The 22661-nt window shown below is 36.4% G+C and overlaps 1 protein-coding gene and 1 long non-coding RNA gene across 2 annotated transcripts in view; one reads left to right on the top strand and one right to left on the bottom strand.

Annotated features, from left to right (window-relative positions):
- Positions 1 to 22661, bottom strand: part of LOC114646399 (uncharacterized) — a 113825-nt gene that overhangs the window by 29358 nt on the left and 61806 nt on the right. The gene's annotated exons all lie outside the window — the stretch shown is intronic.
- pde6d (phosphodiesterase 6D, cGMP-specific, rod, delta) overlaps positions 12159 to 22661 on the top strand; it is a 57615-nt gene continuing 47112 nt past the window's right edge. The window contains exon 1 of the mRNA XM_051923997.1: positions 12159 to 12397. Coding sequence (XP_051779957.1) covers positions 12345 to 12397 — 53 coding nt within the window. The 5' untranslated portion in view covers positions 12159 to 12344. The remainder of the gene's footprint in view (positions 12398 to 22661) is intronic.

Genomic DNA, 22661 nt, shown 5'->3' with positions numbered 1-22661 from the left:
TAAAACATTTAACGTTTTATCTACAGAAACCAGCTACCCATTTTACATCGACACTTCCCAGTTGGAGTGTTTAGGACTAAGATCATGCACATATTTTAACAATTGTCTATTTCTTAAAGAAACAGAAGGTCAAGCAAGGCACAGTATTCTGCATACACTCCTTTGGTACTTTATTTCATGCTAAGAATGCTTAAGGTTACTTACAGTTTTTGTTCAGCATATTTAAATACTCCAAAATTTAAAATCTAATAAAATTTTTATTGTATCTTATTTTCTACATTGCTTTTTATGAACACCACTTACAGTACCATAGGCATTATCATGTAACTAACTTGCAGGTGTAAGATTTCAAAGAAACCTGTAACTTTTTGAATCCAAATCAAACTTCTAAATTAAAGAACAAAAATGTGAAGTTTAATGTTAAAAATGATTCTGAACACAATGTTTCCTACATCACATATATATATTACACATATAGTACTCAGCATACAAACAAAGAAGACAAAAGATTGGCCATGTTAAAGATGTCAGAGATTAACAAGTTAAACAGAGATAAATATAAATTCTGAACATTCTCACTTTTACTAGATATGAAGAAACTAAAAATAACATAGGCACTATAGAAAAATTGTGGCCAGACACCCGACATTAGGACAGGTATCCATCCTTTCAAGTCTGTTTAAATTTATTGGCACAATAAACCAGTGACTGTCGCTACAGCAAATAGTACAATAGGACAGAAACTAATTATATACAGGATGTTGGAAAAAACTGGAAATACGAGTTTAACTAGCATAAGACTGCATTTTTGGGAGATTGTAAAAAAACTCTACTCAAGCAGAACCCTACATGAGACTCTGGATGGGTTTCAAACACTGAGAGGTGGCAATGCTACATTCTATATCACTAGGCTACCAATTACAAGCTTACTAAATACATTTTAGTTAACTAAAAAATTATACTATTAGCATTTCGCCTAGTGACACAGAAACCAACACACAAAGTTTCATATTCAGCTTCATTCCCGACTCACAGTGTGGCACTGACCAAATTATTTACTGTAAAATGACAGTACTGTAGTTATAGAAATAAGAAGTCATATATATGAATCTGTCATGGATGTGCAATTTTAAGTCCACATTTTCGCAGGAAGAGGCCAATTTGATCTTAACGTGACAACACATTTAAACAAACAAAGTCTTTTCATATTGAATAGCATTCTAAGATAATTACATAATCACCACAACAAAACATACCGACTACACACAATAAAGGTATTTAGCATTCACAACTATTGTATTTCTTGTGCATATTTGAAAAAAGCATTATATTTTACCCTTCCCTTTGAAAAAAGGTTCTGAACAATTAGCTGAAGATAAGTATTTAAAGTCCTATAATTATGTCATAACTATGAACAGAAATGTACTTATTACTACTTTACTATTAGTAGTTGATTATCCATCCTTATGCATATCTGTTATTAAAAATATTTAAATCAGGTCAGAGTAAGAGAGACTGAATCTCATCAGCAGTAGATGTAACTAATTAATTAAATACACACATCTTTTAAATGTTAGAGGAAAACCTTTGGGGTATCTGGCAAAAAACACACTTGTATATGGGAGGAACAAGCAAACCCCTCACTAGCCAAGAGCTTTGAACAATGCTGTACACATATATTATATTGTCAAATAATTAAATAAAATAGACCACATTTGACAAACAAAATTAAATTAACAGTGACACACTGTATACTTAACCACAGTTGCTGCAGTTTTGTGTATTAGAAAGTGAGACACATATGACTATAAAGCTGTAAAGTGAACTTCACAAAGTAGTTTATGTCAATATACTATGAGGTTTCTCATTTATCGATGTTTAATTTTGACCCTGCTTTATGTCTACAGATGTTGTAAATACATGGGAAGTGATATTGTACATTAATCTACTAGGTTATCAATTCAGTTTTTGCCTTTGATTCACTGTATGACCCTGAGCAAGTGCCTAACTGACTTATACTTCAGGTGTAAAAAAATATGTGTAAACAGTTGTAATCTTGATTTTGTCAGTTTCCTTGGGTAAAGGAAGTCTATTGATATAACATAATAATAACTGTGCAACATTTACAGAATTTGTTGATATTGCAACAAGCAAAAGAATTCTTTTAACCTTTAAATAAGATAGACTAGCAGGAAATGGGAAGTATGCTATTAGATATTGCTTAGCAGCGAGCAATATTTAGTCTCAAGTAAAAGCCCAGATAGTTTAAACTAAGTCTCTAGCCTGAAATATTAAATTGACTAACATTTAAGATTATTTTAGAATTTGCACTGGTTGCCCAATATTGTGAACACCATGTTTTCACTTGCTGTAAAACCCTGGATTTTGTTTAGTATTATACAACCCTGGATTTATATATATATAGAGTAACCACCAGGGTAACCACTGAGCCCAACAAAATTTTGGAATAAAGAAAAGTTTTTTATTTATAAAAATCACCCATCCAATAATCACCAGTAAAAAGTTCAGTCACTATACACAATACAATTAAGTTCTTCTTCCTTCCTCCAAGAGTGTTGCCTGCTGCCTCCCAACTCTGACTCCCCGATGTGAGATGTTGGCCCTCTTTTCAAGGAAAGCACTTCTGAGTCACATGGAAACCAGTACTGCCCCCAAACCCGCCAACAAACAGACCCGTTCCCAAAACCATCCAACAGCACCCTCTACATTCCAATTCCCATGCAACCCTGCGAGTGTCCTGATTAGGTTCAGTCTCAAGGAACACTGCCACCTGCCGCCTGACGATATGAAGTGTCTCCGGAATCCACATTGAGCCAGTCCATCCATTATATACTGATCTGGCCAGAACAAAGATCATAGGGTGTTCCGGCTGGGTTATGTCTAGATTCCACCCATCCTTCCATTAAGTCATCTGGTCTGGGCAAGAGATTACCCTCTATCCCAGCCAGGATGCCTGTCCTTCCTCTTGGGCACTTACAATATATTATGACTGCGGCCACTGCTTATTTGCCATCTCTGATGGCTGAAGCTGCACAAACACAGCTCAGTAGCTGTTCTGCTGCGCACTGCTCCTGGACACCACCAGTAGCTGCATGCTAACTCTCTGTTAAACAGTAAACCAATGGCAAACTAACACAACAGCTCTTAGAAAACTCCCCCTTATCAGTATTTCAATGGGAAACATGCTGAACTCTCACCTGCCTTTTGGCTTTTTCTTCTTGCCTCTCTTCTCTAGACTGTATCTGCCCCAACCGGTGTACCCACTGGTGTACCCACTCAGGGATGATTGCCCTCATCGCTACTCATATGTTGTGTGCTTATGTGCTGAAGTAAAAGCCTCTGTTTAGAACAAAACTTTGGAACTTTTCCTGCCTGCTCAACAATAAAGTTATGTTTACTTGGAAACCTAGCCTTGCCTTCCAGTCTCTAGGGCAACTCTATGACCCAAACTTGACAATATATATAAAATACTATACTATGTTATACTATATATATTATAGACATATTCCTAATTTATACAAATTACTCGATACTAATAATTTATATGTATATTGATCTTATCTATAATGACTGACATTGATGGCCCATGCATTGGCACACTTCACAATAGAGGCATTAACCTCATAAATGTTTTAACAGGATGTTTAAGTAAAAAATTGAAATAAGACTAAAGGCAAGAATGTTTTAATAAATGTTTACTGAACACAGAATAGTAAAACTCAGCTCCCATACATTATATGTTAAGCTGGTCGTTTTTTGCAATTACATACTATACTGAAATAATGTATTATATTTCAATATAATAATTACTTTAATTTAACAATACTAGGGGGCTTCGCCCTCTGCTCACTTTGCTTGGCCCTTCTATATGTGGATTTCACTTTCACCAAACAACAAATCTTTTCATTCTCGCAGATAGGCCTCTTCATTAGGAAGAAACACTACTTTTCCCTGATGGCAACATGAATTAGACATGTCTCTGACTTAAAGTTTAAAGCCAAACAATATCTATATACTTCTGTCATATCACCTATTTCCATATATTCGATCTCTTTTCGCTGTAATAATTTCCATTTGTTAGCGCTAATATAATCTTTACTATCAGTTTTTTGAGACTTTCGAATTTTAGTACTTTCATAATCTCTAACCTGCTCTGCATTTTTATTGCGCCAACATTTTTGAACCACTTTACGACGTTCTACTTTGTCTTCTACTCTTTGTCTATTAATTTCGAACCTACTTGGAGCTGAAAGCACAGGAACTGTGTCTGACAATAGCATTCACACGAATGAGAAGTGAGTGGAAAGTGGGCTTAGTTGTAAATGTTTGTGAGAAGGGCGGGACTTGTCAAAATCTCTTGGCCAAAAGTCTTGTCTCACGGGACCTGAAATTATCTCTTGCGGGAGTTGAAATTATCTCAGAGAATGTCTTGTCCCAGGATTTCCTTTTATAATAGAGAGATATTATAAATATGTCTCTGTGACCCTAAAAGAGATTATGTAGATTTGGTACTGGATGGACAGAGGGAAGGATGAATAGAGTGTTATCTCATTAAATATTGTGAAAAGTAACAAATTGAAAAATGTTTAAGCACTTAATGATACTTAGTATGATGATATGAGATTGAAAGCATCACTAATTAAATTAATATTTTGTTCACACCACATTTATATTATTTAACAAAGACAAAAGCATGAAATCAAATATCAGTGTTTGATATGACACAATTCTGTCTAGTCATAAAGGAGCTGTAACGTTAGAATATAAACAATTACAATATAAACAATTTATTAGTGCAATGAAATTAATTGCATTGAGTTTCGGGAATAGTTAACTCTAATCTCTACTCAAATCTAGAACTCTAACTAATGTCCCAATGCATGAAACTGAACAACACTGACAAGGCAAAAATCATAACACAATTAAAACTTTTTAATTCTCTTTAACAACATATGCAAATAAACATTGAAGAGAAAAAATGGAATTATAATGGATATCCATGTCTGTGAAATGCTTGTTGGATGATGTGTATAGTCTGTTGCCTATGTGCTTGTCACCCGTTGTTTCAGCCTCTCCATTTACCAGCATGCTGCTTGCACAACTGCAAAAACAAAGCAGAATACATAAGTCTTTCCTATCAGTACATAGCCTTTCCACATCAAACCCTGTTTGGATGGCAACTACTTCCTATAAGGCCCCTCACTAAACTGGGGACTAGTAACTAGTTTCACCAGTAGATTTATGGCATACATGACCCATCAGGGTGAATAGTTACATCCTTGGTGCCCATGAACCATAGCCTCATCTAAGGGTAAAAGCCTCACTGACTTGTGAAACCATTGGGAAAGGCAAAAGTAAAGACACTTGCTATGGATCTCTGAGGGAGCTGGGTTGAGTATTATTCTTCCTTCCAACAGCTGCTGCAGCAAAATTAATGCCAAATGTTACACACTCCTTTGGATCACAGTGATAAGGATGAGAAGGAAACCCAGGCTCTCCATTCAACTTACTTAGGCTTGCGCCTTGAAGAGGTAACTCCAGTACCGTTGATTACAGTGCAGAAGATCACAGAAGTAAGTATTTATGAGTGACAATCCAATAGCAATTGGCCTAGTACATGACGGATTCCTTCCAATGATGGGAGGGTTCATCGTATCCCACTGGCCAACAAATGGCCACCTCAAGTGAGCAGCTTCAGCTAGAAATGTGCTAGTTGCTTGGAACATTGAAGGACCAACTTTAAAAGCTGACTAGAAACACTGCATCACTGACACCCATTATCAACAAAGAACTCAAAAAGACAAATACTGACATTGCTGCTGTACAGGATACTGGGCTTTCTTCAAAGGGCAGCCTGTGGGTGCAGGACTACGTTTTCTACTGGCAGGGAAGGAATCTAGATGAACAGCAACAGCATTGCATCAGATTTGCACTGAAAAACTCTTTGCATCCTGATACAGAATCACCAGCCAAACTTTTTTTCTTTTTGAGAAGATTACATTATTCAGGGAAAACAAGAAAGGCATCATGCCGCATGGTAGCTCACCCTTGGATACCTTCACAATTAAAGACTGAGTAAAAACTGGGCTGTTTGTTCTTTTGAAGGCTTTCTCTGGAACATGGGAAATCTTTGCAGTGGATCACAGTATGTGAAACCAGCTCATCATTTCTGGCACTGGAAACAGCAACAGAAGATGTACAAATTGTAGGAAGAAGCAAAAGATTTCAAGCAGCAGAGGTAAGCTCCATCCCCTTTACAGCCAGAGTAATTCTTTACCTATGGAAAACCACAACAAGGACTGTCATTTACATTCAGATTGTATCGTTACAGTAGGCAGTCCCTGTTTACAAATGGATTAACCATGTTGCAAAACTCCTTTGTCTCTTGAGACAAATGTAAGCCAAAACTGATACAAACGGATGTCCTTTAAGGTAATAAATATATAGAATATTTTATTTACATTAAGAAATAGTTTCTAAAATCATGCATGCTGATAATCACTCAAAGTTTTCACATTCAGACTTTTCTTCTTCTTTCACTTGCTTCCGCCTTTTGGTCACCTAACTTTGCTTTCACCTCTACTTATTATGTCTTTACCATTGACTATTCATTTTGGTTGCTGCTACATTCAGGGCTCATCCACTGAAAGTGCCTATTGATAGCTAAGTATTGTCTCTTAGCAGCTTAAACATTAACTCAGAGCTCAACCTCAGGTTTAAATGACTGGGTACAATAGTACTCTCTTAAGCCTTATTTTATGCAGAAATGACATGAGATAAGATATAACATCTAAGTTAGCCCCTTTGTCAACCTCCTCCAAGAGAAATTAGGAAACAACACGACACCAAAGGATACTAAGTATGTTATTAAAGAAAAGGTTAAGAAAGAAAGAATAGGTTATTAAAGAAAGGTTAAGAAAGGTTTTCACCTCCATGAATCAACATCATGAGCAACTAGGGAAAGTCCATGGGAAGTCCATGGCAAAGGTATCAACATTATTTCCTTTGAGAACCCAAAGTTAAATACTTTACTGCTCTGTCTATTAAGGCAGGATGATGTTATTAATTAAGAAATATTATTAAAGGTATTTTTTTAAATTCCTACTGGTAAATACATTTGTTGTTCTAACTAGCTAAACAATTAATTGGTACAGTTCTGTGCTAATCTGTGTAGGTGTGTAGGTGAGCTTTCTCTTTGTTCTTTTTCCAAGGTACATCCTTATCAGTTCTATTCATGTCTTGATAGTCTTATTAGTCCTGTTCAGGTTAGGCTGGTCTGCCCAAAAGTGGTACAAGCTAGTTTTGTATCTATAAACATTTTTATGAAATAAAGGACAATTTTAAGTCACAGTTATAAACATAATAATCACATACACACTGTTTTGTTTCAGATGTGAGCCCTGCTACACTTTGTTGAAATCCAGCATATTAAAGATTTGCTAAAGGACTTTTACTGCATACTTTTTAAGCTATGCACTCTACCGTAGAAGTTATAACCCTTCCCAGTCAAGCCTCCTTATTAGTCTTAGTATCGGCATTCAACCCATAATTTTTAGCTCTTCATTTTTCTTGATACCCTTAGCAATTCCATGACATCTTTACCTAAACAGATTACTTGCAAGAGAATATAAGAGCAAGGGTTCCTTGATCCAATAAGGGTTGCAGGGCTAATTTTCCATACTGTTTCCATAACTTTTAGAAATCTCACAAAACACCTTTGACCTTACAATGGATTCAAACCCCTTCACTTTCTGCACACTTTATTTTGTTGCAGATTTAATTTTAAATGGATACATTTTTGCCTATCAACCTATACTCAATAAGCAATAGTGATAAAATGAAAACATGTTTTTTGTCCTGACATGCAGTGTGAATTGTGGGTCCTGATATACACAGGTGTCAGGTCAGGTCAGGTCAGGTTGGGGAGCATGTAGTGGTACAGTGAGTTGCCACACCCACCACACAACGAAACAGCTCGGGATCCTGGTTGGCAACTCACGAGGCAGACATTATGCCAGGTGTTATATTGGCATCCCCTTGGCCTAGTCTAGCCAATTGGGTCCTCAAGAATGAGGATCCTGTGAGCCGGATCACCCTCTGGGAAATGCGCCACATGGCCATAATTCCATAACTCAGGTATTTGCCTCATTCGGGACTCCATGAGCAACCGCTAATTTGACACAAAGTCAAACCAGCGGTATCCAAGGATTCTCCGAAGAGATACAGTATCAAAGGAATCCAGTCTTCATCTTACGTCACTGGATAGCGTTTATGTCTTGCAACCATATAGCAAGTCAAGAAGCACCAGGACTCTATAAAGACTTGGACATTTGTCCTTTTGCATAAATATCAGGAGCACCACACGCCCATTTCCAGCGACCTCATGACCCCCCATGCTCTCCCAATCCATTTACTGACTTCACAGGAAGAATCACCAGAGATGTGAATGTCACTGCTGAGGTAAGTAAACCTCTCAACAAGGTCGACACTCTCTCTGCAGACAGACACACTACTGATGGCTGTAACTAAGAGGTTATTACAGGCCTGGATCCTGGTTTTTATCCAGGACACTTGCAAGCCCAGACACTCACACTCCTCGCTCAGTTTCTCGAGAGCCCCGATCAGAGCCTCCATTGACTCTGTGAAGATGACAGCATCGTCAACAAAGTCAAGATCAGTGAATCTTTCTTCGCCAACAGATGCCTCACAGCTGCTGGACCCAACAATCTTGCCCAACACCCAGTCCATGCAAGCATTGAACAGAGTAGGAGCAAAAACACACCCCTGACAAACCCCAGAATCAACTTGGAAAAAACGCAGAGGTTGTGCCTTCACTCTGCACAGCACTCACAGTACCAGTGTACAGGTCAGCCATGATATCTAGCAACTTTGAGTGGATCCCGCATAGTCCCAGAATGTCCCACAGGACAGCTTGATTAACTGAGTCAAACCATTATGAAAAACGAAAAAAGTCTGCAAAGAAACTCTGCCGATATTCACATTTGCATTCCATGAGAACCTTCAGTGCCAGGATGCGGTTGATGGTAGACTTCGTAGGTGTAAAACCAGACTGCTGTGGCTGCTGATAGGTGAGCAAGTGATCACAGATCCTATTGAGGATGACCCTAGCAAGGACCTTACCTGGCGCAGAGAGCAGTGTTATCCCCCTGTAGCTGCCTAAACTAACTCCAGTTAATTCAGTTTGTCACAGGGTGACTCCAAATAAGTTCAGACACACCTCAAGGATAATTAAAGCAAACAGGATGCAGCTCAATTTGGGTGCCACAGCATAGGGACTAAATACTTATATAAATGAGAGATTACAATTTTTGACTTTTAATAAATTTTCAAAACTTTCTGAAAACATTTTTCAATTTATCTTTATGGGTGATTGAGTGTAGACTGATGGGTAAAAAGTGAAAATGTATCTATTTAAAATTAAATCTACTATACAATGAAGTATGCAAAAAATGAAGGGTCTGAATACTTTCTAAATACATTGTATGCTCATTTTATGGGGGCTACCTCAATCAACAAGTTCCCCAGAACTCAATCTGAGGACTGGGGAACTTCCTGAAAATTTCATAAAAGTGCACCATCTGTCAGCTCTCCATGTCATGGACTGGATATTACAAATCACTCTTCTCTTCGCTGAAGTATATATTTCCTAAACCCTTATCCATTTTCTTTTTTATTTCCCTGGTACTATTTACACTATATGGTCAAAAGTTTGTGGGCACCTGACCATCATACTTATATGAGCTTGTTGGACATCCTATTCCAAAACCATGGGCAATTAATATTGGAGGTTGATACCCCAATGTCTGTGACTGTAACAGCTTTTACTTAAAAGGGAAGATTTTCCACATGATTTTGGAGTGTGACTGTCGAAATTGTGCCTATTCAGCCACAAGAGCACTGGTGAGGTCAGGTACTGATGTTGGATGAGAAGACCTGGCTCACAAACTACATTCTAGTTCATCCCCAGATGTGTTCAGCAGGGTTGAGGTCAGGGCTCTGTACAGGCCACTTGAGTTCCTCTACATCAAACTCTTCAAAACATGTATGTACATGCATACATAAACGGTGTTAAGTTACAGTATTTTTTAGAGCATTTGTTATTATGAGTGGCTGTTCGGTAACCTTGCCATCTATGGATAGAAACTATGAGTGCCAATGGTGCCTGTACAATTTACCAGCTGAAAGGAGTAAGAAATGTAGCTGTGTAGGACTGAAGTCTGAGGTCTTTAAAAATCCTGTTTGCCTTTCTAGGGCAGTGAGGGTTCTAAATGTCCTGAACAGGATGCATCTGGGTTCAAGGAATATTCTGTGCCACCTTCGTCAAATTCTGTAAGGCCTTATGATATTGAGTTGAGCAGATGCCATACTAGCATGATACAGCCAGTGGATAGACTCTACTGTTCTTACCTGTAGAGGATCCAGAGAACAGACAGAAAATTGTGATCTTTCCTCAGATGTCTGAGGACGTAGAGGCCCTAGTGAGTTCCTTTTGGCAAGAGCTGAAATGCTTTGTGTCCACTTCACATTTTTTCACAGTAAAGAGTTAGATTATGTTAAAGGTTTGCAAGTGAGCAATGCTTCATATGTGTCTGGGTTGTACTTATTACTCAAAAGTTGACATGAATATTTTTTCAGTCTGAGAAATCAGCCTTATAACACTCCCAATATGGCATAGACTAAAATGAGCCCAAATAAGGTCTTGTTAGTATTATTTAGGTTTTCATTTAGTCACCACTTTCAATTAATCAGTAAAAAGAACTCTAACAATGCATCAAAAAGTGCAAAGAAGAAACACTCCCTGAAAGCATACTTAGGGTATATTAAAACACAGGTATGCACTCACTAATAATAGGGCAATGTAGTGAAGTCACTTGATTTTACGGAAGTCTTTTCGCTGTATAAATGTTAACAACATTCCTAGCAGAATACCAAGCAAACTCATAGATAACATGCCACATACTGTACATAGAGAATGCACCATACCACTAAGACAGCAGAATCCAATGTAGAGTGAAAGGAACACAATCTGAATTCCAAATTGACTTAAATATTTTCAATAAAAAATAAAGATCTATATACAGATGACACTTCATTAATTGCTAAATGTAAGGAAGATTTGAAAAGACTTTTCAAGAAAATTTGTCAAAGTAAGTGATCAAGATGTAATGGCTTTTTCACAATTTCTGAACTCAAAGATCAGCATCGGTGGTGATAATAATAAAAAAGAAATTATTTGTCTCCTTCAAGAGTAAAAACAATTAGAAATTCGGACAGGCTTGTGTTAGTTAGAAATGATGGATTGACAACAATGGACAAAATAATTAAAGCAGTGGTGTTCTTGCTAGTAACATATCGCTATGAAAGTTGGATTGTCAGAAGAAGATTGAAAAAACTAAGTGTGGTGTTGGGAGCAGATTGTTGTACATGCTGTTGACTACAAAATGCACATTTCTTTAATCCAAGGACACCCTAAAATCATCCCAATAAAAAACATCAGTTAAAATATTTTGATCTCATCATAAGAAAAGAAGGCTTCTTAGGAAAGACAAACACGAGTATACTTTAAAAAGAGTTAGAAAGAGACAGAAAATTAATGTGTTAAAGTGAAGCTCCAAATAAATTCAAGAATCTGAAGTTCTTATGTTAAATCTGAATAGTGTACATGTAAAGTTCATTCTCAAACGTAATTTCAGACATTAGTTTTTCTTTGGAAATAAATATGATTAAACATATGAAATAGAAAAGAACATCTCACAAGACATGTCTGAGACCATTAGCTGTCCTAATAATCCTGCGCAAATACCTGCCTAATCCCGAGGTAGAAGAAAATGGATTGATTTATTAAATCATGCTCTGAGCCAAAATGCTGCTCATTCTGAACTTTGTCTCCAACACGTTGCCATACAGCCGTCTCCAAGTGACGTTGTGTGTAGAGTGAACTGGCGGAGGGGGGTAAAAGAATTGGCGGAGGGCGGTGAGTTTTGTCGCTGAAGCTTTACTTCTCAACCAACCATCGCGCCCCTGTTTTCCCGCCTGCCTTCCCATGATTGGTTCTCTCTTGCACCAAGCGCTCTCTAGCGCGATACGTTTGGAGTTGCCCGATGCCAGTTATGACTGTGCATCTTAGGGTAGGTTGAGGTGACGCGCAGGAGGAGTGTAGCGGTTGAGATTAAAACCGATGCTTTTTAGCGTTAGAACCTGCGCTTACCTTTTATTTAAAGTTCACTCGTCGTCAAATGTAAATTTGTTTTGAAATTCATTCGTTATTTTTCATTGCAGGGATAAAGAAGGACGTTCTTGAAATGATGTCTTCACACGAAGACAGAGCCAAGGAGATTCTGAAGGGTTTTAAATTGTATCCTTTTTCACTTTTTCTCAATTTTGAACCGACTGCTCGGGATGCTTAATTTAGAAAGAAAAAATATTTTAGCAAGGTCTCTGTACAAATAAGTAAAATTCGAGGTTTTTGTTGGGTGTCTTAGTTGCATGCTAGTAGTTTGCAGACCAGCAGAGTGCTATTAATGTAGCTGTCATGCACGGCAGATGGGTGTTTTTTGCCTGGTTGATTATGCTAAACCGAGGAGTGTTTCCATCGGATTGCCAAATTACTTCTGTTTTAGTTAACGATCAATTAGACAACCAAACTTTCCTGATAATTTTGTGTCATTGTAACGGGGACTGTGGAGTCCCAGCCTTTTACTACATAAAGGCGTTGTGATTTATTGTATTGTTTTCCACGACTTGATCGACTTGTCTAGTTTCTACTCCTCAGTTTAGTTTTTTGTCCTTGCCTCGGTGTCCTGGTGGTTTACGTAACCTGTAGTTGAGCGGGTTGCACTGAGGGAGCTGTCCAGAGTTTGCATGGAGAAATCTGGTGTCAGGATTAAATTACATTAGTATTTACTGTAGCTCTCCTCTCACCACTGTGCTCATGGTTGTATGGAAGTTTGTTTTTGAGACGGAGGACCATGTTTTTCTGCAATCTATTTGTTAATAGACGAGCACTGCAGATTAGATTGTAAAGAGCTGATTATATAGCTTAATTAGCTATCGTGGAAAGTCTGAGAAACTTCATGAAAAATGTAAGAAAGAGAAAGACTTAAATTTTACTAAATGTGACATTGTACTGGTTTCGGATGTAATTTGTCATGTGTTGTCAGTTTCTTTTGTTTCCTGATTACATAGTAAAAGCGTGTTTTGGCACAACTGCCATAGAAATCGGAAAGTTACTATGGACATCTTTCAGAATTGAAAAGCCATATACAGTATTTGTAGCATTGTATAGGTAACAAGAATTAATATTTCATGCCTCCCTTATTATTTAATTTTATTTAGCTAGCCTTTAAAACTGTACATGTCATATCAACATTTATTAAATATTTCAACGGCTTTTTTATTTTTTAGAACAGGCAGGTGTATATGTTGAATTGTTTAAGTACCTTTTTAATGATTAGTCATTTATTTGTAATGTATTTCATTTTAACTGAATAGGCTTGATAAAGATTGTAAATTGATTGCAGTATTGGCAAACTGATGTATCTTGGCTGCAGCAGTTGGTTATATATGTGACCTTACTTTGGAAGACAGTTCAAGCCAAGGCTGCAGTTTCCAGGCTGGTAATTCTTAAATCCTTGATTTGCAAAGATGGGGATTTGCAGCCTTGAGGCTGTCAAAGGCCCACAAAGAGATGTGTCCAGTAAATGAATGTTTGCTTTGTTCAGTAAGTGTATGTTTGTCTGACAGATGCTGTGAAAGGTTTGCTTTTAGATCCTTTACAATGAAAATTCGTTTTATATTTTTCTGTAACAAAGCCGTCATATTCCACTCTAAGTATTCCTTACTTGGTCACAAACAATACCATGTAGATTTAAAACAATAACATACTAGGCTCAAGATTTTCACTGTTGGCACAAGAACAATATAATGTATGTGTTTGAAAAACTTATTGATGCAGTTTGAAATGAATCACATGGCAGTTAATGAATTATGTATTGCAAAACAGTATCCTCTTTTAAAATCCAGGCATTTAAGAGTGAAGAGATATTGTTATCTGTTAAAAATTAGGTCTTAATTTAATTGACAGTGCTTAAACTCGAACTTAAGAGAATAAACAACTAATAGTACATTTTCTGAGTGTGCACAGATTGTTTCTGCTGGACTTATCATCTGGCTAATATTAAATATATTTCAATAAGAAAAAAAAATTAATGGGCACTTTTGTGGTTTAGTTTCTTTGTGGTCTTTTCTTTAGCTATAGAAAACTTTGCATCACTCATTATTTCAAAAAAATATTTATTTCCCCTTATTGTTACTTTTACTTTGTTTACATTGTACAACCTTCAGAAGGAAAATCTGAGTAGAGGTTTACCACTTAACTGTTATACAGTCAAAAATACGATTTTACTATTAATCTATGATAAAATTCTTGATTGAAAGGTAAGTTATATGTAGAATCCAGCTGTGCAATTATGTTAATCATCATCCAAAGGCCAGTTGTTGGTGGAATTCTTTTGTGCCAAAAGAACTCATTAATGAAATAGAAAGTTTTAAAGATTTACATTTAAACATAACAGTCAATGATGTGTTGTGTTGCTTTTCAGTTAACCTAAATGGCAAAGTAAAAGTAACAGTGAAGTTTTACATGCGCTGATAATAAGCTTCTATTTTATAAACTGTAAGTTAAAATACAGATTACTGATTAGTTTTACAAGCTCTAAGTGTTTGTTATAAATTACACATCTGATTTAATAGGAAACATTTCTGAAAACTAGACCTATATTTTATTTTCTCTCTGCAAAGTAGTAGTAGAGTCTTGCAGACATATTACTGCTTAAATTACAAATACAGTTTGTGGAAAATGTTAGTTATTATATGTGACAGCCTGGTGCTGTGTTACTTTCTTAAGTTACTTTGCACAGAATATCCTAATATAACTGAATAAAGCAAAACATTATTTGTGGCGGAGTAAAAAGTGGTGAATCAGTAAGTAATACAGTTAATATCACTCGCTAGGTGTGGGCTTGTTGTATTAAGCTGTATGTTCATGTAGGTTGTCTGACACATTTTGAAGACAGTTTGTTAGAATGACTGGTAACGCTAAGAGATGGCCTGGTGGAAGTATATGCACAAGTGTGCCATTTAGTGCATCTAAATCCAGTCTAGGGATGGTTTCTTCTCTGCATATGCTTCCAAATATGAATATGGCAAGCTGGATGGATAGAGATATCTAGAGCACCTTTTTAGATTGTTGTTGTGAGTTGTTTGCTATTAAGAATAAAAAATGTTGCTACAGTTTCATTTTTTAGTATTTCAAATCTCTCCTTACAAAAGTTATTAAATCAGAAAGTAACAACATTGATATGTAATGCATTTAAAATTTCTTGAGGTGATTAATCTGTTATTTGTCCCAATGGGCCCCAAAGCACTTTAACAGTGTTAAGGAATATAAACGTATAGGTGCAGAATATAAGTAGGCATGAATACGTGTATCATGTATTACATTTGCTCTTTCCAAATCAGGAAAATATGTAGTAGTGCCAGAGGCATTCTGAATAAATGTAGTATTTCTAACCAAAGACAATCTCTTTGATTAACATTTAAGCTTAAAAACCAAAAAAGGAAAATAAAATAATTTTAAAGTTGATCTGTGACTATATTGAAAGTAAGATATTCTTTTGTAAAGAATATATATGTTTGTTTTCATTTGGATTTGAATAAAAATACCCATTAGGTCAATGCCTATTGGTACAGAATATTTATGCAGACTGAAAAGCCATGTTAAAAATGTTTGTAGGGGTAATTTGTTGATAAATCTGTTGAAGTTTTTACATTGGAAATGGTTTGATAAGTGTTTAGGCATTAATTTCAATGTGTTTAGTGCATCCTACTGTTATGAAACCATTACCCTAAGGACTAATTACCATTCTGCATTTGTATCAGTGACGTTAACAGGTTCCTTTTTCTCTAGAGGTCAGCAGATTCATGCTGCCTTCCACTATGGAGTACCTAGCAGGAGGGATCCTTTAAACATCTGTTGTCAAGAATCAGAACTGCATTTGTAATGATTCTGCGTGATATTTTGTGATGCAGATCTGTATTTTTAGTAGCATAAATTAATTATTTATTAAATAGGTTAGTTAGGATGCATAAAGCTAATTAAGTAATGTGAAATGAAATCAAATGAAGTAATATGCATGTATAGGAGTAACCTGTAGAAGTCATTGCTCCTTTATAGTGTAAGTGATCTTATAGTTTATTCAAAATTGTTGGTAGATAGTACACAGACAGAACAAAAAAAGCCTGAATTGATATATGTAATTGGGCAACATTTTGGATATGGGTTACCTTACCCTTTTGCTTGTCTGAATAAAACTTCAAGTACAAGAGTCTCATTTTATAGCATCTATTCAAAAGCCCTTTTGTATTTTTTTAAATTAAATTTAAACAACCATTATAAAATAATCCCTTTGTACTCTTGTTTTGATTTGCCAATTTTCAGGCCTGCAGAAGACCAGATGTTGATAATGCTATATGATATTCATGTGAAAGGGTAGTGTTTATTGAGTTGAGATTGATGCTTCAAGGAATCACATAGGCAACATCAGAGAGCATTAGCTCAAGTGATACAACTGTATAGTGCTCCATAACCTTATAGATCAAAGCAGTTTTAGTGGTAGGCTTAAAAAGAATTATTTATATATACAGTAAGTTGTTGGTTGTATAATTGTAGGATTTTACAAAGAATATTATGGCTATTATTATGTTGATGTTAATATTCTCAGTCTTGCAGCATTATTAATTTTAACTCATTTGAGCTTGTCAAAGACTGAGTTCAACATAAGTTCATCAACTGTTTAAATAGAATGCTCAGTTTATGCTTTTATTCAGAATGTTTGAAATCTGTTGCAAGTTTTTTTTTTTTTCTTCCATTCCAAGAAGGGTCTGAATAATCTCTGTTGTCCCCTCCGTCATGGCAAAATGAAAGACACTTAGTTTTATACACAGGTGTAGGACTTGTGAATTCTTGTATTGTAGTGACTATTTTACCTTTGAGTTCTGTGATAAAGTGAAGTATGAGTTACAGATATTCTATGTTTGTGATGTAGGAGAGCCCAAATGTTATCAATTGAATTAGAGCCTCAAATGGAACTCTTGAAGTAAATGGTGAGGAATATTTTAAGGAGGCCTTGCGATGATATCTGTTCAGGTGTTCACCCATATCTAAATATTACCAGTGTGACTTCAGCATCTGTTACTCACTGCAGACCCTATTTCCTCATTTAAATATGACAAAAAGTGGAATTGTAACTCATTTTTGCTGTAGGACATGCAGGTCATCCCAGAGCTGCATTAGTTAGTCATTTTTCCTCAAATGTCCAGAGTTCTAGGTTTATACTGTATCCTAGTCTGTGGAAAATATTTATGAAGTTGGCTCATTCTTTCCATGTCTATGTGGGATTTCACCAGGTACTCTTGGTTTCCAGCCTTCTATCCTAGACTGGGTCGTGTTTTCACAGTTACTGTTGGGATTGGCTCTCACTCTCTATAGACCTGTATTGGAATGTGTAGGTTTGGAAGAATGTATGGAATACTCCATCTGTCATAACCGACTAATGCAGATGCAAAAAATACTTAAAAATCCAATTTTAATATCAACAGCACATACTAAAGTATGTTTTTAGTATTCCCTAAATGTTTAAGGCCCAAACAGCATTCTATAGGGCTGCATGTTTGGTTTCCTGATTGTGTTTTTATGTAGGAATGCAATAATTTGTTTTCTCTCCTTGGGGAAGTATATGATTGTTGATAGGTCATTATTGAATAATTTAGTTGTATTATTTTAGTTATATTATTGAATCATCTGTTGACAGATATAAATTATGGCTATATATATTTAATGATCTCCGATAATGTTGTCAGTTATGCAGCATTTCTACATTATATTCTCTGACTGATGGCATTCAGCATTATCTTGAGCTCTAAGGAGTACTGTGTTCCCTAGGATTAAAGCAGTGTAGTACTATATGTATTTTTTATTTTCTACGCTTTTAATGGAAAGTGAGCTCAATGGTTATGGGAAGATACTTGTAATGCTACTAACCAGTCTTTCAATAAAGTGAGATGCTAACAACACAAAGATTGTTGTTTCACTGTGTACTTGGGTATACCTTGAAAACAGTGCATTTTAGTCATAAATGGTTACATAATCTATCGTATATATGTTATATATGAGATTGTATGCTTTTTATAGAAATTATACTTGTGCATTGCAGATGCTGTAAAGCAGTACAAATATCTTTTATTGTTATATAATTGAAAATCTTTAGAAAGACTTCAAGTGTAAAAATTATGTTGCACTTATTCTGTGCACTATTATATGTATTATTAAATTACTAAAAAATTATTTAGATCATTTTTGTTTAAAAGGAGACTTGAACTTTGGCCCACAATGGATGAATGTCTGCTGCAGAGGTCTGGCATTCTGTCCAGATCTAGGCTCTGTCTAACACCTAGTGGTTCTAAGAAAGAGTTCAGCTCTTGTGTATCTCAATTGAGCTTCAGTAACTGGATAAATCTTGCAATAATAAAAGTATTTGCTATATTAACCCATACATTTCAGGACTTTACTGTGTGTTTACTGTTTAATGGCGATTTTAAAAGGTCTTGGTTCTTTTGTTATTTCCAAAATGAAAGCAAGTTGAACTGATACCATAGTGCATATTCATGCAAATCACTTTACATAGCAATTGCAAGGAATGTTAAGATGGAAATTTAATTGCAAAAGCATAAGTTTGTAATGGGGTTTATAATTATAAAAATAAGTTAATTTTGTTTCCTTGATATTGGAAGAATTAATTTTATGATTTTTTATTTTTTTTTATTGTATTTTAACCTTACTATAGCATTGGTAGTTGGTAATACCAGATTAAATTGGGTGCATGATTGAATACAATCATGAAAGAGTTGTATTGTTTTTATGTTAGTTTTCTGTAGTCTTTGGGGAAAATTGTCCTTAAATTCACAACTTTATTGCGGAAGGTTACACATGAGAGGTAATTACTGTTGAACAAATGGTTGCTGTTCTAAGGTAATTTCGGAAGATGTGTCCCAGTAGGTGATAAAGTTGATGTCTTCATCTGTAGTATATTTAGCCTGTACAGGTAGGAATTGTGGTTTCTCAGTAGTACAGAACATTATAAACAAGGTAATTCCCATAAATAATGGGAAGCAGGTCATTTTCACTACTGTAGCTTGTAACATATATACTTCCAAGAGAGTGTGTCTAAATTGTAATGGGCAGTGCTTTCTATTTTACTATTTGAACCTGACAAAGGACTTTCTGACATTAACGTTTACCCCTCTGGGTGGAATTAAAGAGTCGCATAGTTTGGGGGAGAAACGATCTCCTCAATCTGTCAGTGGAGCAGGACAGTGACAGCAGTCTGTCGGTGAAGCTGCTCTTCTGTCTGGAGATGATACTATTAAGTGGATGCAGTGGATTCTCCATAATTGATAGGAGCCTGCTGAGCGCCCTTCGCTCTGCCACAAATGTTAAACTGTCCAGCTCCATGCCAACAATAGAGCTTGCCTTCCTCACCAGTTTGTCCAGACGTGAGGCGTCTTTCCTCTTAATGCTGCCTCCCCAGCACACCACTGTGTAGAAGAGGGCGCTCGCCACAACTGTCTGATAGAACATCTGCAGCATCTTATTGCAGATGTTGAAGGACGCCAGCCTTCTAAGGTAGTATAACCGGCTCTGTCCTTTCTTGCACAGCGCATCAGTATTGGCAGTCCAGTCTAATTTATCATCCAGCTGCACTCCCAGATATTTATAGGTCTGCACCATCTGCACACAGTCATCTCTGATGATCACTGGGTCTATGAGGGGTCTGGGCCTCCTAAAATCCACCACCAGCTCTTTGGTTTTGCTGGTGTTCAGGTGTAGGTGGTTTGAGTCGCACCATTTAACAAAGTCATTGATTAGGTCCCTATACTCCTCCTCCAGCCCATTCCTGATGCAGCCCATGATAGCAGTGTCATCAGCGAACTTTTGCACATGGCAGGACTCCGAGTTGTATTGGATATTACAGATATTATAGATCAGTCAGCAGACATGCTTGTGGACCACAGTACTGAATTACTGCCACTGCTTTTCTTAACAAAGGCAGATGTTTGAAACTGTTTTTTATGTATTTCACTCAATATTAAAATAGAAATATGTCAAACTGTTCCAAGTAGACATGTTGACTAAATAAAAAAAAAGAATGCCGTTAACATGTAAGAATCTGATTATGAAATACCAAATCTAGATTTGTTAAGTAACTGATTTATATATATGTAAATATATATTTGTATAGGTATAGTATATATTGTCATTAGAAAACGTTTGGGAACCCCTCTTAATTCTTTGGATTTTTGTTTATCATTGGCTGAGCTTTCAAAGTAGCAACTTCCTTTTAATATATGGCATGCCTTATGGAAACAGTAGTATTTCAGCAGTGACATTAAATTTATTGGATTAACAGAAAATATGCATCATAACAAAATTAGACAGGTGCATAAATTTGGGCACCCCAACAGAGATATTACATCAATACTTAGTTGAGCCTCCTTTTGCAAATATAACAGCCTCTAGACGCTTCCTATAGCCTTTGACGAGTATCTGGATTCTGGATGGAGGTATTTTTGACCATTCTTCTATATAAAATCTCTCCGGTTCAGTTAAATTTGATGGCTGCCGAGCATGGACAGCCTGCTTCAAATCATCCCATGGATTTTCGATGATTTTCAAGTCAGGGGACTGTGACGGCCATTCCAGAACATTGTACTTCTCCCTCTGCATGAATGCCTTTGTAGATTTCGAACTGTGTTTTGGGTCATTGTTTTGTTTGAATATCCAACCCCTGCGTAACTTCCACTTTGTGACTGATGCTTGAACATTATCCTGAAGAATTTGTTGATATTGGGTTGAATTCATCCAACCCTCGACTTTAACAAGGGCCCCAGTCCTTGAACTAGCCACACAGCCCCACAGCATGACGGAACCTCCACCAAATTTGACAGTAGGTAGCAGGTGTTTTTCTTGGAATGCGGTGTTCTTCTTCCGCCATGCAAAGCACTTTTCATTATGACCAAATAACTCAATTTTTGTTTCATCGGTCCAAAGCACTTTGTTCCAAAATGAATCTGGCTTGTCTAAATGAGCAATTGCATACAACAAGCGACTCTGTTTATGGCGTGAGTGCACAGAGGGCTTCTTTCTCATCACCCTGCCATATAGATGTTCTTTGTGCAAATTGCGCTGAATTGTAGAATGATGTACAGATACACCATCTGCAGCAAGATGTTCTTGCAGGTCTTTGGAGGTGATCTGTGGGTTGTCTGTAACCATTCTCACAATCCTGTGCATATGCCGCTCCTGTATTTTTCTTGGCCTGCAAGACCTGGGTTTAACGGCAACTATGCCTGTGGCCTTCTATTTCCTGATTACATTCCTTACAGTTGAAACTGACAGTTTAAACCTCTGAAATAGCTTTTAGTAGCCTTCCCCTAAACCATGATACTGAACAATCTTTGTTTTCAGATCTTTTGAGAGTTGCCTTGAGGATCCCATGCTGTCACTCATGATTGGACACACCTGTCTATGAAGTTCAAGGCTTAACGAGCTAATCCAATCAATTTGGTGTTGCAAGTAATCAGTATTGAGCAGTTACATGCATTCAAATCAGCAAAATTACAAGGGTACCCAAATTTTTGCACAGCCAGTTTTTCACATTTGATATAATTTCATACAACTAAATGCTGCTTCACTAAAAATCTTTGTTCAGAAAACATCCCAGTACTCAGATGTTCCTAATAAATGAAATACATACCACTGTTATCTTTTTTGTTGAAAGTAGAGTAAATTATTATGCAGGCTGAGAGGCGTCCCCTGTCTGTATGTATGAACTGTATATATATATGTGTGTATGTATGTGTATATGTATGCATGCATGCATACATGCACTGGTTTGCTGTTCAATGTAGACCTTTATTCCTGCTATTACGGACTTCAGTGTGATTTAGTGGGTGGAGGATATGTACATGTAGCTGTATAAAATGTATAACTGCATAACACAGACATTGGAAAAGATAGTTAATAAAGCACTGTTCCATTATTGGTTAAATTCTTTAAATGTTATGTTCTGTGCCTTCTACATTTCCTGAAGAGCTGTTTCTCCTAAAACCGTACCTATACATTGGTTGTTAGACAGTGGGAAGGAATAGTCATAAGATGGAACCAGTTACTAGTATATTAATAAAGCACACTATAAAATGTGCCTGAAAGCAGCACCTTGCAGTTATTTGGGCAGGTGAAATATACTCAGTGTGGCTTTTATGAGTTAAGCTTAAAAATATGCAGTATTGAGCAAAAACTGATTACGCTACAGGTATGTCCTGCATGCTAGCTTATTCATTTATATTTTGATACAACACTGCAAAGTTTATTAAAGAAAATGTATGCCCCTTGTTGCTGTAGTGGACATGCAGTTATCATAATTTATTGGGGAAATGGGAGTATTTAAAAATGAATAAGATATTTTTTCTTTTAACCAATTAAAAGCATAACATACTTAAAA

This window comes from Erpetoichthys calabaricus, chromosome 2, assembly GCF_900747795.2.
Source record: "Erpetoichthys calabaricus chromosome 2, fErpCal1.3, whole genome shotgun sequence".
NCBI classification, from domain to species: Eukaryota; Metazoa; Chordata; class Cladistia; order Polypteriformes; family Polypteridae; genus Erpetoichthys; species Erpetoichthys calabaricus.
The sequence above is the reverse complement of the archived record's forward strand: the minus strand, read 5'-3'. Positions and strand labels throughout refer to the sequence as shown.